The sequence below is a fragment of the Leptodactylus fuscus genome, chromosome 5 (genome assembly GCF_031893055.1).
Source record: "Leptodactylus fuscus isolate aLepFus1 chromosome 5, aLepFus1.hap2, whole genome shotgun sequence".
NCBI lineage: Eukaryota > Metazoa > Chordata > Amphibia > Anura > Leptodactylidae > Leptodactylus > Leptodactylus fuscus.
In genome coordinates, this window is record NC_134269.1 from 103,138,074 (window position 1) to 103,153,790 (window position 15,717).

General features: G+C 39.8%; 1 protein-coding gene across 2 annotated transcripts in view; it reads left to right on the forward strand.

Annotated features, from left to right (window-relative positions):
• CHCHD3 (coiled-coil-helix-coiled-coil-helix domain containing 3) overlaps positions 1 to 15,717 on the forward strand; it is a 103,394-nt gene that overhangs the window by 5,426 nt on the left and 82,251 nt on the right. For both annotated transcript variants that reach the window (XM_075273924.1, XM_075273923.1), the window contains exon 3: positions 8,788 to 8,869. In XM_075273924.1, coding sequence (XP_075130025.1) covers positions 8,788 to 8,869 — 82 coding nt within the window. The remainder of the gene's footprint in view (positions 1 to 8,787; positions 8,870 to 15,717) is intronic.

A 15,717-nucleotide genomic window follows, 5' to 3' on the forward strand; every position in this document is an offset into this window, starting at 1 on the left:
CATGTTGGCAATGGCGGCACCAGTCACAAGGGGGAAAATGCTGTTAGATTTAGGTGATTCTAACATCTATGGAGCTGGTTTCTCATGGTAGATTCCCTTTGACCATGATAATGTTTTGTAAAGTGCATGACAGCATGTAGAGCGGAAAGATCTGAGCAGATTAATATATAGTTTTGTGGGAAATGATTCAGAATCATTTGTCAGTTATCCATTCATTTCTCTATTCTGTCCATGCTTAAAAGGAGTAATTTAAAGGGGAACTTTCATGTCCTCTGAGATGTGCGGTATTATATACCACTGAATTCCGTGCACTGTCAGCTTTTCCAGTATGCGCCCCGATGCTCTAGCATCAGGGCACATTCCAGGAAAACCAACAATGTGCTGAATTCAGTGCAGTGTTGTCTTTTTAGCGGAATGTAACCCACACTTCTGTAAGGACATGAAAGGTCCTCTTTAATAACTTCATGGCATCAGTCCAGCAGCATAGTTAAAGGGTACCTGAGTATTCAATGGAACTTACAAATCATGTAGAGTCTTCCTCTGTTGATGTCTAACCCTTCAAATGTGTGTGTTTGTTCTTTTTTATTCTGTGAATAATATTACATTTTGCTTGCAACTTGAGACTGAGGAGTAGACTAAGCCACATCCAATTGTCTTTGGATTATACTTTTATGCTAGCTATGGTACTAGGCGATTCTTATATATGCCTAGTGTCTACTAAACAATGTCTGTAGTCCTACAATAACATATTCTTTTTGCAAGATAATTAACTTGCAGGGGCAACACGGTCGCTCAGTGGTTAGCACTGCAGCCTTGCAGCTCTGGGGTCCTGGGTTTGAATCCCACCAGGAACAACATCTGCAAGGAGTTTGTATGTTCTCCCCCTGTTTGTGTGGATTTCCTCCCATTCTATAAAGACATACTTAAATGAAAAAAAAAAGTCGATTGTGATCTCTATATGGGGCTCACAATCTACATAAAAAAAAAAAAAAAAAAAAAAAAAAAGATTAACTTGCATGATTTTTGTAGTCGGCATCCCATCACAGGCATGGCTCTCTGCAGTAATAAATGTACCTTCGGTGTCCTGTGAGTAGATGCAGAGAACCTCGCACACAGGTGAGAGCATAGAAGTTCTTTTTTAGAAATTGTGCTTGTGGAGGATCTGTTGGACCACCCACCCACTTCCTTTATTTTTAGTAACAGGTGGGGTCAGCAGAATGATAGAAGCCATTTTTTTTTTTGTTTAATGAAACTGATTTGCAAGTATGTTCAGGATGGGGTATTCTGTGAATTAAGCATTAAGTTTAGTGAAAAGTTAGTGACTGTTTAAACAAATACTTATGGGAAGCAGTGTAGCTTTTACATAAGTGGATCTAATAAGTACTGTAAGTATTGTGTTCATTGGTTTATACATTTTTCCACCATTATTCCGTTTCTTATTTATGTCCTTCTAACTCCATGACGAATATATTCATTAGGAGCAAAGGACAATTCATGCTCCCTAACACAACTGCGAGAGGTGGGTCGCTCCAATCCCTGGAAGTTTAACCCTTTAATATGTAAAGCTCCTTCAGTTTGGCTGGTGTAATACCAATGTAGTCACACTGGTTGCTCTTGAAAGAGGTTCTTTTGACCCAACTAACCGCATCTCCTTTATTTCTGTACCTGGAGCATGGAGAATATGATTGCCACATATGTTATATTGAAAAGCTTGGAATTACTGAAAGGAACCAAATGGTAGCTAATAAATGGAAGTAGAGACATGGTGTGGACAACTACTTCAGTTTCTTGTTGAATGTCTAGCTTGGTTACTTTTTCTGAATTTGGTCACCACATGATCTACAAAGCATCTGCAGAAATATCTGGAATTTGCTTGGATGTCTGTTTGGAGAGGCTTCTGAAGAGCTTCTTCCTTTGTATAGTGAATGCCACAGACTTGAGTAGTAGAGAAGCCTCTCACTTTCCAGAAGTAAGAAGAGCCTTTGGATTTGGAGGACCTGTGAGCCCTTGTGAGGAATTGTTTGCCAAACTGCTCATTGTTACGGACAAGTGTTTCCTTAATATTTGGTATGTGCAGCTGCTTCGTTCTTTGCAGACTTGCATCAGGCACACAATGTAATGCTTTCCATGGCTTTTTATTCCCCATATGTTCCTCTGTGTAACCACACAGAAGGCAGGCACTCAGAATATCCAAGAGGCATCTGTACTTTCCATGCTGAATGTGTAATTAATGATCTCCTTCTGTAAAGCCTTATTTACAGCATTTATGAAAATGTGACCTTTTGCAGCTTTTGGCAAAGTTTCTGGCTTATCGACATGCTTTCTTTTTTATTTATCTTCCCCCCCCCCCCATACTATATTAGAAATATAATACTTTTTCTCGGTTTTACTTCGTGATGTTGAAATAATATATATATATTTTAAAGATTATCTGTCTGTTTTCTTCGGTAAATATTTTTTTCAGAAATATATTTGTATGAGAGAAAGTGACTCTGTTTCTTTCCAAATATTAGGCTGGCACTGTGTGGCAGAAATGCCCACCGTGACTGGTATTCTGTCTTTAGTGTGCTTTTAATTTTGTACTAGGCAGGTGGAAGGAATGTGGATCAATCTGGGAGGACTTTATTAAGACTGGTGTTTTGTACATCCCAGTCTTAATTCATTTCCTCAATGGGTTGACATGTGCCTGAATTTTTAAGAGTCTCTGACCTTCATGCCAGTCAGGGAGTGGATTTCAAGTATAGCTCACTCCAGTTTTCAGGCGTCCGTTATAGAACGTTTTGGTAAGGCATCTCCGCCCTGCCCCGTCCTCTTTCATAATACTCTGTGACCAGGGGGTCACGGAACCACTAATGTGGTGAATCTTTGGAGTGAGAGAAGGCAGTGTGCCACCAGTGTGCCATCTACACCAGTTTTCTGGTTACTAGATTCTCCGCGTGTAATTAGACCCTAATACGCCGTTCTGCAGTATCTAAGCCATTATAAGGGACTCTCCCCTTACTGATTGACCCCCAATGAAGAGAGACAATCTAGGATCACTGCTGTCATATACGATTTCTGTTTTTCTTATTTCCCTGTCCAAACCATAACGTTGTAAATTTTTAGGCAGTATACGGTAGTTCTGCACACTGTGTATTCCTTATTTTCTTTTTATTATAAAATTAATAATTCTTGTAAAAAATATAAAGGGAAGCTGTCACCAGCACACATCATACTAACCCAGTCCCTCAGATAGATAACTTAGGGTCCCCTGAATCTAACCAGGGGTGTGAAGTTGAAGTCAGTCAGGTTAGGATGGAGTCGGAGTTGGGGGGACAAAAATTACAGTCCCCAGCTTCAAAACAATGTGATTATTTTTTAATTTTATTTTACAAATATGGATATTGAATAAAATGCATTGCTTTTTGCATATTTACTTATTAATGCAATCCATAGACATTTCATGAGTTAATGTAGCTTTACTATTTCTGCCTGCCATGACTGTCAGACGTTTAGTACAAATGATTTAAGACCAGTGCACAAAGAATAAAGCTGCATTCCCACAGGGATTCTGTGTGTCATATTCCGTCACGGCTGCTGCAACGGGATGCCGGTGCAGTGCACGGCATCCCGTTGCGGCTTTCCGCTGCGGATTAGGCCCAAATGAATGAGCCTGGTCCAGAGGGTGCTGTTTCGAGGCGGACACCGCGGGTGATTCAGCCGCAGAATCCGCCTGAAGAAAGGGCATCTTGTTTCTTTTTTCTGCTAGCAGCAACATGCCGCTAGCGGAAAAGAGCACACTGGCGGTCTACATGGAACACCATTGTGAGGGGGCGGATTATGACGTAGATTCTGCGCCAAAATCCGCCCCCTCTTGCCCCATGTGAATGGGGCCTTGATAGGTCCTGTACGTTTTGAGAAACTACAATAGATAAAGACATACACATGTGCAGCCATCTCTTTGACTCTCTCCTATGGAAAAGTCCCAAAGACTTCAATTTTTTTGCTAGATGGGACTTTCAGAAGTGGACTCCCTACCTGGAAAACATTTATAGCATACCTTGCCAGGATGCCTTAAAGGGAGTCTGTCGGCACTAAATTGTTGCAGTATAAACTTATTCCAAATACCTTTGTAGAGATAATTCCACACTTTCCTAATATGCCTCTGTTGTTCAGCGTTGGAGCCCTATTAGGGTGCATTCACACTGAGTAAACGCTAGCTTATTCTGAACGTAAAACACGTTCAGAATAAGCGGCGTCTAAAGCAGCTCCATTCATTTCTATGGGAGCGGGGATACGAGCGCTCCCCATAGAAATGAATGGGCTGCTTCTTTCACTCCGTGCAGTCCCATTGAAGTGAATGGGGAGTGCCGGCGTATACGGCAAGCTCTGCTCATGCCGGAGCGTACACGCCGGCACTCCCCATTCACTTCAATGGGACTGCACGGAGTGAAAGAAGCAGCCCATTCATTTCAATGGGGAGCGCTCGTATCCCCGCTCCCATAGAAATGAATGGAGCTGCTTTAGACGCCGCTTATTCTGAACGTGTTTTACGTTCAGAATAAGCTAGCGTTTACTCAGTGTGAATTCACCCTTATCATGTAAATCGTATATTCACCTGTACATGCAGCACAATTTTAGGCCGTCTCTACAGTTCAAATTTTCTGCATGGCCAAATCCTATCTTTTCTTCCTTTTATTTCTTTCTGAAAAAAATGTTAAAAAAAACCCCTGTATGTTTAGTGCATTGCAATAAAGTCCAATAATAAACACTTTATTTTTATTTCTCTGCAATGTCTTCCTGGAATAGACGAATGACATAGCTGTCACTGATATTTCTTATCAAGATCCAAAAGCTCATATATTTCTCTTCACCATTGTGGCATTCATAAACGCGCTTTGTCTTCATGTGGCGTGCAATATCCAACCGTGACACATCCTGCAGTCCTTATTAGGTGGCACACAATAAAATGAAGATTATTTGCATATTATGCGTTTCAAATTGGAATGAAATAAAGAAGCAGATTAATCCTGAAGGAGCAATAAAAGCAGATAATAAACTCTTGCCTTGCTGCAGGTCACCGTACTGTTTGTAACTCTCTGCTTTCTGACTTAATATTTATGATTATTAGTGTGTTGTTAAGACTTTTCTTTTTGACATCTTCATTAACTTTTATGTCTGCAGAGCTACTACTGCCCTGCCAGCTACTGTACTCAAGCAGATGGTGCTGTCATAAAAAGGCTTTAGGTCTGCTCGCCTTTATTTGGCAGTATGTGAATATATAAATTCAGTGTAAATTTGGGCTGTAAATAATTTTTTTTTTGGTTTGGTTAAATTCATTAACTGCCTAATAACTTAACCAATGTGAAAGATATATCCACATGTTATGTGTTTTAATTAAGGAAATATTCCCACAAAAAAATTATACATTGTACATTAGGCCCTAGAGAAGTACGTGATGTAAATTGTAGTAAAGGTAATCTTGTTATCTGAGGCTGTATTTGTGAGAGATGAAATTTACTATGGTCCTTAGCTGTGTCATGTGACCTGCAAAAAGACTCTTATAAAGACACAATTTTAAAATCAGTTTTGCCCCAAATGCATCAATGTTTTGATAAGGTCTGATAGCCCAGACCGGGGAATGGTGTCTCCACAGGGAAATGTTTCAGCAAGTCTTAGATGTACAGTCCTTCAACCATAGATCTTTTTTGCCCGCAGACACACTAAAACAGTTTTTTTCAACCTGAATCCCCTAGATCAGTGTTTCCCAAACTTTTTGAGTCGTGGAGCACTATTCAGGACCGAAATTCTATAGGGAGCGCTTAACATATTTTACCTAAAATCTACATAGGTGCCAAAGATAACGAGCCATATTAACGATGGGGGGTTCTAACAATTTGATATTAGATATTTTCTAATAACTTTATTCAAAAATTTTTATTTTTTCAGTCACAGTTAAAAAATAAAGAACTTATCTGAACTGTGGTTTGTTGTCACTGGTCTCACCGAATCCAATTTCCAAGTAGGAATCATGAACAACCAAATTAGCAAGGATCAAGTGACCGCACAATACGAGCGTGAAAGATGACTAAAGAACTTCCATCTGTAGGTACAGTTTTTTCGGCAAATATACGAGACCAGCATATTAAGCTGGAAAGGGCAGTCTGAGACCAGTTTGAAATTGCGGACCGACCGTGAAGTGTTAATCCGCCGGCATCGTATATTCGCCGAACAGATCGTAGTGCTGCACCAGTAGAATATTAGCAGTGCATGTGAACCAGTATTTTAATTTTGAAACCCTTCACATGTAGCTGTTTTTTATTGTTAACCGTTTCTTATCATCATATCACAGAGCACCTGTAGATCATATCCATGGAGCACAGTTTGGGAAACGCTGCCCTAGATCTTCTATTGAGAAGAGATGCCCTTTGCCAGCCTTGGGGTCAGAAAATGGGTTTTGTTTTTTTGCCCCTTTGCCTAATTCTCAGAGCCCTGAAAAAGGTCAGGGAGGACAGGGCTACTGTAAAACTTCTCACCTCCAATTGAAGTCAGTCTCGCTACCACAACCACTTTTTCTGAGAGAGGATCTACCTTCACCCCAGAATTCACAGAATCCAGATATCAGCCTTAACTTTGAGAGGCTAATCTCTCATATTATCTGAAGGAGTATTAGATACCTTACTAGTCAGCAAGAAGCCCGTTACTTCTAACATGTGCCTTTAGAGTTTGGCATTTGTTCTGCAGGTTTTCCAAGAATTTGCTTTAGTGAATGGGAGCTGGGCTGCAGTAACCATATCTTACCACTGTATAGTGAACGGGAAGCGCGTCAGAATCAGGACCAAAATGCGCCTGCCATGGCTAATCGCGGCTTCCCGCTCTGGAGTAGGCCCAAAGTCCGGAGGGATTGTCTTGACGCAGACGCACCACGGCGTCCACCTCAAGAAAGGGCAGCTGACTTCTTTTTTCCGTGAGCGGGAACAAACCGTTAGTGGAAAAAAGATCGCTAGCGGTCTACATAGACCTCTATTGTGAGGGGGCAGATTTTGAGGTACAATCCGTGCCAAAATCTGCCCCCTCTTGCCCCGTGTGAACTAGCCCTAAGGAGCCTCTAAACAAAATACACTTAAAGGTGCTATGGCAAAAAAAAATATTTAGCTTTGATCCATAGGATACAGAGAGGTGTGTTTTACCCCGTCTGTGAATGTAACCATGGTGAAGGGCAGGTACACCCCTTTTGGATACAGATATACCCCTGCACCCCAGCCGAAGTACAACACTCACTAAACGATTTTTGTGGCGTAATCCCTTTAATTACTATAAAAATAGTAAAGGGGCTCTATCATTTTCCCATGTCCTGTAGTATACAAAGTGTGCAAATATCTGCCCTGTAAAGTTTTACCTAAATTTTAATGATTAAAAAAATAAACATATACATCTGCCCTTTTTATTTTTTGGAATGCAGAAAGGCTATATAAGAAACTTGTGTGTGTGTGTATTTATTTTTGTATGCACACCTACAGGTACATGCCAACAGTATAGTATAAATGGATAGTGAAACTAGTCTTAGTCTTCATTCTAAGGCTTAATAATATTTTAAAGTGTTAAAAATAGTATTTTGATATGTTAAAGGGGTTGTCCAGAATAGCTATAGTGCTTGTGAGCTGTCATTTGGAAGGGATCTGATGGATTGGTTGGTGTTACTACTTGTATGTTATTTCAAGGTTTTCTATTACCCCTTTAAGGTTTATTTTAAGCTCAAGTATGTAATCCTGTTGGTTGCACTTTGTAACGTGATGAGAACGTTCTGTCATGTAAGGCAATCGTTCGATGTCTAATGGAAAAATCTGTTTTCTTGATAAATGCCCCAAACGTGTTTTTATTTAACTGTGCAAACAGAAAATGTTAAACTTGTGCAGCTAGAATTAATGGGATTATGTGCTCGTTTTTTTCATATAATTTTCTCCAAGGTCTACAGCTCCTGGAATTATTAATTTTTGGAGACCTTATAGAAATCCCTCTGGGAACTACTAGTTACTACAATATATTAGGGAAATGAATTCCATTTATTAGCATTGTAATGGCAAAACTGCCTTGAAATTAATATTCTAACATTAGTTTATTGCAAGCTACATTGTGTCCAGGAAGGTTGTGTTCTAGATGCCAACATTTAACCCCTTATCACAATAGTCAGTTTTCTTTTTCAGTCTTTAATTCCAGGAGCCATAACTTTTCTATTTGTGTCAACATAGCCACAAGAGTTGTGTGTGAACGCCCTCCACTCCTGACTGTACTTGTCCTTAGACTAGTACTGGGTGGGCGCTCCACAATTCTATTGACATGTGTCTTTTATATTGATCTGATGTTTTATATGTGGATCATCTTATACCTCTTTCTTATACCTCTTTCACTGTTTACACTAGTGTATTGCAATTTTATATTCACTGATATGTATTTTGATATTGGGATACACTTATTGTATTTTAATGATTATTATTACTTACTGTATGATAATGGTTTCTATGTAAACTGATTGTAACCTTCACATTATTGCTTGAGAAAGGTTCCTGAGAGGACTGAAATGTTGCCTGTCTTAGATTAAAACCACTTTTTTGGTAACTATTGGAATGCTGCCATATATATATATATATATATATATATATATATATATATATATATATATAATAAAATCTCTCGAAATAAAGAGCAAAGACAAATATTTTTTGCTGTATTCATGAGTTTAGATTATTTACATTAAATCTTTTTTTATTAAAATGTTGGTATAATTTTCAACTCTTTTACCCCTATTAGTTAATGAAGAGGAACTCAGAAGAAAAATTGCAGAGGAACTGGCTTTGGAACAAGCAAGGAGAGAATCTGAGAATCAGAAAAGGTTTGTTTCCCCGTTAAATTATTACAGGTCCGTTCAGTTGCATCAGTGTTTGGCATGGACAAGAAAAATAATGTAATTGTTGGAATCAAATGAAAGGTCATATGAATGAATATAATGATAATCTATGTGAGTGATTACAATATTAGAGTGAAAGGATAAGATTATTGGGGAAAACTTTACAATTGAAAGGAAGCTCTAGTACCTTGTTGGGCTGCATTTAGTCTGGATACAAGATGGCATACAGTTTCTGTATTCTGTGACACATTTGTCCATAGATGTTGCAGCTGGTACTGTAGATTCTGCACACTCATAGGTTGTTAAGTTGGCTTCCTTGCTGGTCCCGTAAATGCTCGATTGGCAATAAATTAGATGACTTGGCAGACCAAGGAGGTGTTGAAAAATTCTTGCTCATACTGCTGAGTTGTTAGCGTCCTTTTATATCACTACTGGAGGTGACCAACTGTCTTATGCAATAGCTGCCTAGGTCATCACACCAGTATTTGTGGTATGCCGCTTCACAGTAAAAGCAGATGTGATGGACTCTCGTGGAGATCTTCATACCGGATTGCGATTTCCAAATTAACTTTAGTATATCGGTAAAGACAATCCAGTTTCATTCAGTAGCAGCCCAGGTTTCTTTTTCATGACAGCACTGCAAACCTAGGGGACAGTGTCAGGCTGTCAATAGCAGGACACGTGATACAAGTTAAAGAGGACCTTTCATGGTCCGGGGCACAGGCAGTTCTATATATCGTTGGAAAACCGACAGTGCACTGAATTCAGCGCACTGTTGGCTTTCCCGATCTGTGCTCCGGGTAAAGAGCTTTCTGTTCCGGTACTGTAGCTCTTTACAGTCAGAAGGGCGTTTCTGACAGTCAGTCAGGTATGTCCTTCTTCAAAGCAGTGCCTATCGCACTGTACAGTGTGAGAGGGGAGGAACGCCCCCTCCCTCTGCTCACAGTGCTCGTCCACATAGACGAGTATTATCAGGCGGGGAGGGGGCGTTCCTCCCCACTCACACTGTACATTGCGATAGGCACTGCTGTGGAGAAGGACGTACCTGACTGACTGTCAGGAACGACCTTCTGACTGTAAAGAGATACGGTACAGGGACCGATAGCTCTTTACCCGGGGCACAGATCGGGAAAGCCAACAGTGCGCTGCTATATAGAACTGCTTGTGCCCCATGAAAGGTCCTCTTTAAGCTCTTGGAAATCATCTGAGTTGAAGCAGAAATGGGTATCTGGATGGTGGACAACCAAACTGTAGCTGCTTGTGCTTGTTGGAGAATTAAATGATTTTCTCTACTCGTAGTGTTTCTGTCTTCTGGAGCCTGTTTGCTGTGTGTGTGTTTGTACTCTCAATTAAACAGTGTTGCTAACACCTTGGCCTAGATGGCAGACCATTTGTTTAAAATTCCATTCTGTTTCTGTCCAATGATGCTCCTCTGTGTAGCAGGCACCCATCTGTAGTCGCTGGGTACACTGTCCAAAAGTAGCCTATGACTGCCTTTTTATAGACTAGTGGGGGGATGGGGGGCAGTTTTATGCCATCCTGTTGTAAGATCCTGTCTCTAATCAGACCGCAGTATTAAGTATTTACATATCAGTCTGAGACATAATTGCATGCCTAGTTTTGCAGAAATCCAACATAACAAAACATTTTAGAATATGTTACTGATACTGTATTTTTCAGACTAAAAAAAACCCACTTTTTTTTCCCCCAGTTATAACATCACCTATCTCTGCTCACTGTCAGAAGGGCGTTCCTAACAGTCTAGCTAACGGCACCAATATCTCCAGCCCTGAGGCACATAATGGGAAAGCCAACAGTGCACTGAATTCATTGCAATGTTAGCTTTCTAGCTGTATATAAAACAGAATGTGCCTGAGGACATGAAAGGTCTTAATGGTTGTCCTAGGAATGTTATGTTCCACTAAATTTATTTGGGCAATTGATGATCAATGATGTCACAGATGTTCTCAATGGGAGACATATCCAGAGACGCTGCAGGTAGAGCTGGGCGTTTTTTGCCTAAGAAAAAATCTCCATTTTATTCACGCTTTTGAGCAATTTTCGATTTTAATCTCTATTTTCATGTTTTTGCTGAAAGAGACTAAAAAGGTTCAGCGAGCTGGAGTCAACTGTATCTGATGCCAGCTTCCTCCTCCTACCATCCCAACTATTGACTATGGTGAAGAAAATTTGTGTCCCATATAGGGCTTACAATCTAAATTCGCTATCAGTATGTCTTTGGGTGTGGGAGAAAACCAGAGTACCCAGAGGAAACCCACAGAAAATGGGGATTAAATTTATATTATAGACTTTATACTTTTAAATATTATATTGGCTATAATTTTAACAATACCATCCAAATAGCATGTTTTAGCATCACCCCTCTGCATAGTCTTGATGGACTTGGAGGCATTTGGGGTTTATTGCCCAGGTCGTGGTATTGACTATGTTGACACACAAAAAATATCGTTAAGGTGTCTAGTGTTTAGAGAACTTGGTTGACCCAGTTTTGATGGATTCACCTCTGAACCCTCATCCCATACTCTGTGTGTGTGTGGGGAGGAACACCTTTGGAGCTAATCTTTCCTCCTGTCAGTAGGGAGAGAAAAAAACTTTTTTTCCCCCTCCCTCCCTTCATTGACCAAAATCATCCCTTGCTCATTAAATGAGTGATTTATGGGCTAAATACTGTATATTTGGAAATTATTAATATTAGTGTCTTCTTTTATGAGCAAATGTTCAGTGAAGGCTTTAAGGTTCTAAATCTTCAGTTCACTGCAAGGTCCTTGCTGTATTTTATTTTGGTTGTGTATAGCGCATTATAGAGCACTCACTTTTCCAGGAAGATCAGTGTATCTTCATTATATTGATGTTCTTCAAAAACCTTATTTGATTTTGTGTAGCCTCTCTGTAGGCTGAGAACCTAGAGGAGAGTGATATATTTATGGCACATAGAGCTCCTTTGGGTACAATATGCAGATTTACTAATCCTGTTTAATACTCAGACAGTGTAAACTTACTAGACAGTTCCAATTTTATTGAACATCATGTTGTAGGTACAGCCACACTTATACATCCGTCCCAGTGTTCTTCCTCATGCCCTGTAAAAACTTAATAGAACATGGAAGGAGCATCCCCAATCCATATAAAGGAGAAGTACTCTTGGAGTAGAGTTTTTAACTGTATCCATCTTATTTCTCCTACAACAACACTTTGTACTGGTCATATCAGTCTTTGCATCTGTGATGTGGTGATGATTATAAGCTTTATAAAGCTACGGTTTGATGGTGTTCTAGTAATAAAATTGATGGTTCTTCAAAGCTGTCTCATCTGTTTATTGTCCAGCTGTACCAGAGGTTTTACCATCCAGCGGCTTCAGAGACTTTATATTGATTGGCACAATTTATCTAGGTTGATGCATTGAATGAACTTGGCGGAGACAGGTGGTGCCATGCATCATGAACCTTTGGAAAGGGAATGTACATCTGGTCAGCTGGGTACCGCTGCTCCATTAACTTTTGCGGGAAAATCTGTGCAACAACCTTGCAACCCCATTGAAAAGTGCCAGCAGTAGAGATTAACCAGCTATGACGTTCACAGCCATAAAAAGTACAAGTATATATTTTTAACAGGCTGCAATGAGCTAGTTGTAAAAAGTGACCAGTTCTCCAGTATAGTGTGGAAATGTCATTCAGTAGGTGGTGTGTATAGAAATTTTGAAAATAGTTACGTTTCATCATTGAACTTTTTTTTTTTTTTCCCCCCCAAACATAAAATGAATTACTGGATATTTAAGATGGCAATATTTGTTTCTAAGTTTATTGTGGAGATTTTGTGAAAAACACTAATCATAGTGCACAAAAATCTAAAATTTGTCTTGGCATTTCCTACATTCATTTTCACATTTACTTTAATACTGTTTTCTCATTGTCATTACAGCTGAGAAACAAGTATTAAAAAAAAGTCTCTGTATTTCATGAGCTAATCCATGTTCACCTTTCGGCTCCTCGCTATCTTGTGACAGCTGACTGGAGCAGAAGCTACCCTTCTTTGCCCTGCCTGCATTACAATAAAAAGATCCTTAAAGGGTATCTGAGTTTTCATCAGAAGTTGAAATGTGTGCAGGGTGTTGTTGGGAACGCTGTTTATGGTTGTGAATTGTTAGGTTGACACTAGCGTCGTATCTCAGTTGTTCTGGGCTTTCAATCAGACTGCTAAAACAGCGGTAACACAGGGAGTCCAACGGACCCCAATGAATACAATATGGTCCATCCTTAGAAAACTGAAATCGGTGGAGGAAAAAGTCCTTTGTGCAGGACTTTTTCCTCCTCCAATTTTCAAGCAGATACTGCTTCAAAGACTCCGGAATAGATGTGAAGATATCTTAAGCTTTCATTTAAAATGTCCTCTTAGCTTTTCTGCTACTAATATCCCCATTATGGCTGCAGCACAGTTTCCATTTCACTCAGACTGAGCCATGTACAATAAAGAGCAGTCTCCCCCCCTTCCCCTATATAGTATAGCTACTATGGGTACTAACTGGTAGTAATGAGGGTCACTGGACTGCAGACACAGATCTGGGATACAGACACTACTGCCTATGACTAATATCCTCTCTATCTATTCAGAAATATACTCATTTTGATCTGTGAGACGCTTCCCTGTAGTGTAAAAGCTGAGAAAGTTGTGTGAAACCCTCCCCTCTCCAGTCCAGCCTATACTTCCTGCATTTGCTTTGAAGCCTTGTTGCTTTTTTAATAGTATTTGTGGACAGCACTTGCGTAGTAACAGGAGTAATGGGTGTGAACAGTAAATTCGCTAGAATGGAGTTACCTAGTGGCAGGAACTTTAGAGAGGTTTTTAGGAAGAAAACAGCAACATTTTAAGTAAAGTGTACATTTTAATCCAGAATCACATTCTCTATAAATTGTCTGAAACGTTAGTGACCATTTAAGCCATGCTCCTTACCTATCACCACCCCCCTTCCAAAAACCAAGCCGATCAGAAGGCCTAAAGGGGTTTTATAGGATAAAAATATTTTTAATCTAAGGATAGATTGTCAATATCAGATTGGTGGTGTCAATCTGATATTGACAATCTATGCTTAGGTCAAAAATATTTAGGCTGAGACCCCACATTGCAGAAACGCAGCTTTTTTTTAATCCCATAGCGTCCCCTCCAGATCTATTTTTTTGTTCCACCACAGATGTTGTTGTGGTTTTTTGAGCCAAAGTCAGGAGTGGATTGAGTAGATCTAGAAGAACTTCCTTTATGTTTCCCATTACTTCTGTAGGCATTCTTGGCTTTGGCTCAAAAAACTGCTGCAAAATCGGCAACAAAATTTCTGCACCGTGGGGCCTCAGCCTTAAACTCTCATAGAAATGGAGAGAACTATGATTGTCTGTCTTCAGTTATGTCACATAGCATATGACAGTATCTCTATCATTTCAGACATTTTCTATATTATCTAGAATACTTTTGTCTTCAGCTTGAAATCTAGGGCAGGAATTCTCTTCTAGCTTTCAGTCATCTAAACTTCAGTTGTCTGTGCATTCCCATAATATCATTGAGCTTTATCAATGTATTTCAGGATTTTTTTCCCAGTCAATAGTCTGCTATTTCCCCTTTGCCGCACAGAATAACACATTTCCCAGTCCTGATACAAAGTGAAAGAAAAATGAAGAGTAATATTAAAAAGGAACCCTTTGGGAAGCCGAGCGAAAAGTGTTATATTAAAATCAATACTTGGGGTCTAACCTTTTGTGGTTTGGTACACACTGAGGCTTTTTTCTTATTGATCTCTGTTTTAATAACATGTTTATTCTAGTTTTCTTGGCTGGGCCTTGAGAGAGTAAACACAGCAGATTAAATTCTTTATTATCACAATGACTTGGGCTTTGCTATGTTATTCCCTGTTGCAGCTCATGTTTATGTCTGTCTGTATGCCGTGTAGTTATTGATGAGAAAAAAAAAACCCTTCATTATAGCTGGAATTTGTACAGTTGGTTTTTGAAGGAAAAAAAAAGTGCACCAGGAGTTGCGTATTCGTGTAGGTATGGAACAATTTAAAGATGTGTCTTTAAAGGGAGTCTGTCAGTATGGCAATGGCTGTACAGCTAGCCCAAGTACCTTGTAGTGGAGAGTCTGTTGAGAATCTTGTTTCTTACAATATACAAATTAGTGAATGTTCCTCCGGGGTGTAGTAGAATCTGGGATCCTGGTGGGTATTTCTATCTCTGTGCTTCTTCAGCCAACCCTGCCAGTGCCGCCCCCATGCCTTTGATTGACAACCTTCCTGCTTCTCAGCCTGTCACTATCAATGGCCTGTGCTGCATTGTGCATACATGCATTGGTCACACCATGCAGTCTGCAGAGGAGAGAAGGGTTTTGGACTGCAGGTATGCATGCACAGGCCAGGAACAATTACACGACAGAGGCTGGGAAACAGAAAAGCTGTTGATCAATAGCATGGGGATGGCACTGGGAGATGTTGGCGGAGGAAAGACAGAATTGAAAGCAAGTCCGTCTAGGCCAGTGGTTCTTAACCAGGGTTCGATCGGACCTTTAGGCCATATAAACGGTTCATTTTGTGTACCAGTGAAAAAACATATACCTATGTCTTGAATTTGGAAATAAATCATATTATTTATCTGTAAAGAAGGGTTCGGTGAATGTTCATATGAAACTGGTGGGTTCAATACCTCAAACAAGGTTAAGAACCACTGGCCTAGGCTTTGCCACGCCCCAAGGTGTTTTATACTCCTTTTGCATATCGTACAAAATGTGATTTTTATGTAAATGAAACAAGTATTCTCAAGGATAAAGTAGTGATT